The sequence below is a fragment of the Penaeus chinensis genome, chromosome 25, assembly GCF_019202785.1.
Source record: "Penaeus chinensis breed Huanghai No. 1 chromosome 25, ASM1920278v2, whole genome shotgun sequence".
NCBI lineage: Eukaryota > Metazoa > Arthropoda > Malacostraca > Decapoda > Penaeidae > Penaeus > Penaeus chinensis.
In genome coordinates, this window is record NC_061843.1 from 21726473 (window position 1) to 21731472 (window position 5000).

The 5000-nt window shown below is 40.5% G+C and overlaps 1 protein-coding gene across 3 annotated transcripts in view; it reads left to right on the forward strand.

Annotated features, from left to right (window-relative positions):
• The first annotated feature begins 2839 nt into the window (after positions 1 to 2839).
• LOC125038553 overlaps positions 2840 to 5000 on the forward strand; it is a 3456-nt gene continuing 1295 nt past the window's right edge. Inside the window, exons 1-2 of one of the 3 annotated variants that reach the window (XM_047632076.1) lie at positions 2840 to 3618; positions 3818 to 4017. In XM_047632076.1, coding sequence (XP_047488032.1) covers positions 3840 to 4017 — 178 coding nt within the window. In that variant the 5' untranslated portion in view covers positions 2840 to 3618; positions 3818 to 3839. The other 2 variants (XM_047632077.1, XM_047632075.1) reach the window with 2 other exon arrangements.

Sequence of the window (5000 nt, forward strand, 5' to 3'; positions counted from 1 at the left end):
TTTTCGTGTCTTCTTAATTTCTATTGCTTTTTCCTCAATAATTGATTCCCTTGTACTTTAGTTTAGCTATAGGAGGTCAACTATTTTTAGTCTTCGTAAAAGGGACTTTTGCCTCTCAGAATGTAGTATATTTTGATGGTAAGTTATCTGCACTTGTAATTAAGATTTACTGTTAGGCTATAAATCTCCATTTAGTACTGCTATTAATCTTATTGTGTGAAAAGAATCCTGGTCATTGTAACAGTAACTGTTCCATGATTTCTTCTTGACTTTTGCAACATCTGCATTCAGGATCATTTTCATTTTTTGTGGAAATTCATTTACTTAATTTTCATTCACATTAGACATCCATCTAATTTGATGTTGCTGAACCACAGATCTGTTCAATTATATTTTTTTTTTTTTTTTTTTTTTTTGTAGTAGTTTTTAGATGCTAGAATAATTTCTGTTTGATTCTCAAGTTTCTTCAATTTGTGATTTTTTTTTTTTTTATTAATTTTTTTTTTTAACCTGAGTTATGGCTGCAGGATTAACTGTAAAGTCTTTTGGCTCCTTGGTCAATTTTATTACCTTTGGCATTTATATGTAAAAAAAAAAATAGATTCAAAGCTTTTTACTGAGTATACAGTTGGTTCTGAATCTGTGAAAACATTTGTATATGTTGGTATGTCATCTTGTGTATTTAATGCCTTGTTTTTGTTCTAATTATATTTTGCAGCTGTGGTTGAATTGTTTCTTTTTATTTTTGACCTAATTGCATATACACTACACTAATAAAAGGAGAGATTTTTTTTTTTTTTTTTTTTGTTAAAAGTCCATAAAGTTTTCTTAATGTGATGTCCTACCATAAGGGAATGGGACTTTGATCTGTTTACATTTGTAGACTTATCTTTTGAGTCTATAATATTTAATGGTAAATGGTTACAAAGCAGCAAAGGTCATATAGAACTATAGAAAGGTGTAACAGTGAAAAGGGTAAAGAGGGAGGGGGCGGGGGTTGGTCAATTCAATGTGCTACACATCAAAAGTTGTACAGCAGTTCAGGATGGCAATGAATGGGGCAAAGAGGCATGAGGGTAGAGAGGGTGAACAAATGGACTTAGGCAGGGATTAACAAGGGTGATCAAAGTTGTCAGAGGAGGAAATGTGGGATTCTGCAAGGATGTCAAAAGGCTATGGTAGGGATTAGCAAAAAGGAGAGTATAGGGGCAATTACATCACAGGTTCAGGAGAAATGTCATGAGGGAATCAATCCAGGCAAGGGGGTGACAAAAGGGAGTCATAAGTGTATCCATGGAGGAGTGGAATTGACTACAGGGAAGAAAGTGGGAAAGAATAAGAGGAAGGGTGTGGAGGAAAATGTGTAGGAGGGAGGATGGATGGATGTCGGCATTCACTTTGAGTAGAGGGAATGGGTGTGGAGATATTGGAGAATGGATGAGGTGCAGGCACATCATCTTGGGTCATGATTACCTTTGAATGTCCAGGAGAGTTTCTGAATTGGGAGTTGCTTGGGGAGGTAAAGAAGTGAAGGTGTTCTTAGGTGGGGAAGAAGAGGGGACAGACATTTGAAGGGCAGAAGAAGAGGTTCATGATGGAGAAGATGCAGTAGGAGATGGGGTAGAATGTTTGGCTTGTCTAATGCAATGAGTTGAGTGAGGAAGAGGGATAATAACCGGGGAAGTACAGATTGGAATCTTTGGATTTAGAGTAGTGATAGAGATTGGGTGTGTTTGGATATAGAATAGTAAAAGAGTTTGACTGGAGAGGAAGGTAGGTAGAAGTCGATGAGGAAGAGATACTGGGGGGTATGTGGAAACATCTTTAAAGGGGGAAGGGTCGAGCGAAGGCCAGCACTGGAGTAGGGAGTAAGGGAAAACCTGGTCCGTGTGCTTCTGGTCTGGCCTCGCCTAAAGTGAGGCCAAGTTTGAATCTGAGAATAGCTACCTCAGACTCAAATTGTAGGTAGGGCAGACCCTGTAAAATTCATTATGGGAGCTGCTACAATTGGCACATTTTTGTGCAGAGCAGTTTGATTGTTCATGACCAGGTCGGGCACACAAAGGGCATCGAGCTGTGGAGCTGTGGCTTTTCCGTATTTTGAGTAAGAATATGCCGGTTTATCAGATGGTGTACATACCTCTGATCTTCTAATGCATTGTTCGTATCTCACCTGTTGCTATGATGGTTTTCAGTTTATTTGATTAATTGGGTGTATGCTCTGCCCTGTAGTCAGTGCCAAGCAAAAGCACCATGATTTCCTACCATCGTTCAGTATTCCCAAAGACCCTTAACTTGACTGAGCTTTCTGCCTCTGTTATATGGCAATGTATCTAATGAATTTTGAATCTGTTACTTTTGAATAATAAATACTCCAATCTCCACTGATGATTTTATATACTTGAATACATTTAATAACTTTCTTGTAATCTAAACTTCAGACTTCAAAAAACAATGATTACCACACATATTTAAAAAAGGTAAAAACGTAATTCTTACAGGAATGTGCGTTTTATTTATCGCTAGTTAGAAAAATTAACTCCGGCACCACTTTCATATATTTCATCTCATTCTTTGGTATTTACGGTGTTCTGCTCTTTGACAGCACACTGAAGTGATGAAATACAAAGATTCCTATTTAAAGTAAAATCTTAAATAACTTTACAATTATGGAGTTCACTCAATTGCAATATGGTCTCTAATTTTTGTTAGTTATCAAATTTGTTGTGCATACCTATCACACACTTGGTGCAGTGTGTTTAGTTATATATATTTCATGCATTGGCTTTCATAACTAGCATATACTTTTAGGCAGAAAAAAAAATCCTTCATGTAATTTTATATGGGTTTTATCTACATATGAACTTAGATTGATGTACAGATTATTACAACAAATAAAAAAACAGCATCATTGTTTTGTTTAATAAAAGGCAGGAAAGACTATTGGCACTTATTAAAAATTGCTCTCTGACACTTCTGTATCAAATAAATGAGTTAGAGAGCTCCTGGAAACATAACATTAATATTTACCATTGTTGAAATATTTAGGTAGGCTAGGTGATTCCACCGACTGTAAAAGCAGTAGATTTCATTAATTTACTTTTACTTTAATTTACTATTGTCGAAATGCTGAGGTAGATGATTCCGTTGACTAAACAAGCACATTTCTCTCCCTTTACCAGCCCCTCTGCGCCGCCTCCGGTCTTCCCTGTTCGCCTGCCCTTTACCTGGGGGCTCGTCAGTGGGAATAGTCCAGGGCCTTCTCTTGCATCTCATTAGCGAAGTCCAGTCTCCAAAAAACACGATTCACGATCACTCGGGTAATCCACAATTCCCTCGTAATTCCGCTTCATAATAATCCCAATTCCTCTTCGTTGCTTTTCCCTCAGTAATTCCCGGTCTGCCTCCGTTCCCCCAAAAGAGCGAATCCGGATCTGAGGGGGGGGGGGGGGGGCTGGCGACCTGCACCTCCTCCAGCCTTTGAGAGGAAGTCCCCTGAGCCCCTGGTCCGGAGAGCCCGTGTGGCTGCCCGGCTCCCTGGGCTTCTGCGGGAGCCTTACCCGCTCCTGCGGCCGTGCTCTGCGCTGAGGCTGCGTGCGCTTTCCGTGTGTTGTGTCGGTAATTACCTGAAGTTCATCTGTTCCGTGCGCGTTATTGTTAATCTGGTTGTGTTTCTTCATCAATGATACTCGTGTTTTGCTCAATAGTTTTGTGTGTTTTCTGTGAATCGCTTTGCAGAGGATGAGCAGCATTCCTTTCTTTTATTCCAACATAATGGCCATTCCTTTCCTTTATTCATGTATAACGTTCCCTCCAGGCCGAGGGAGTCCCCGGGCGGCATGGACGTCCCTCGCGAGGCAGTGTATTCCCTCATTGGCAAAATCCGGGCCGACGGTCAGCTGTGGGACCCGAGGCACAGGCACTACAAGAGGAGGGCGCTGAAGAGGATGAAGATGGTTGACATCAGCAGGGAGCTGCAGCAGGAGTTCCCAGGGTACGCGGATAAGCTGACTCCGGGTATGTGTCTGCTCTTGCCCTTTGCCAGGCCGTATCTTCAAACATTTCTGGACAGATGTTCAGAGTTCCTTGGCACAACCCATCCTGGTGATAGTAGTGTTATGGATTCCTCTTGGCCCACCACCCATACTTGTAGGGCATTTGGCATGGACCCCCCCCCCCCCCCCTCCCCGAGCCTCTCATTCCTTGGCTTGACAGCAGGGGAGGGCATCATAGGGTAAACATTCAGAATATCATAGCTTTGAATGATCACAGGGTATGGATGGATTCCTCTCTCCTTTACCCATGTTTAAAGAAATTATGCCATGGGTCCAAGAACCTGGGGGTTTGGAGGATTTCTGCGGGAGAATTACTAAATGTAGTAAAGAGCGAGAGGAATCCATCGATACCACTATCATTGTGATATTTTATGGGAAGGGATTCTGAACAAATATCCATGAAAGGTATCAGGGAGATTACAGGATAAAATGTGATTAATGTACACAAAACATGCCACTGTAATAATACAATAAACAAAATAAGTCAGTAGACTATATTGTCTAATGCAAGAAGGCAAAGCTCCCATCCACATATTCATGGTCAGAAAGAGCGCAGGTAATTCTTTACAGTAGACGCATGCTCCAGAGACAAAGACCCCCCAACTCCACAAAATTTATTAAACAATCTAAGTTGCCGTGACTGGGTGTGCCTTTTGGGTGCTGCCCAACATTGTCGTCACTCCGGTATGCACAGCAAGATAGAGCTGAACTCAGGAGCACCAAATTCATATCATATTTTGATATGAAGACGCAATGAAGTGATGTCATGACTTTTGTAGTATAACTTTGTCTAACAATTGAATGGTTCAGTCACCCTGAGGGAATTTCAATAGTAATGTGCTATTCTGTCCTGTTTTATACCAACTTAATATTTGATTTCTATAAAGACATAGATTGTTCATTGATTATGCAATAAATAATACCTTGTATTTTACTCAGACAAGT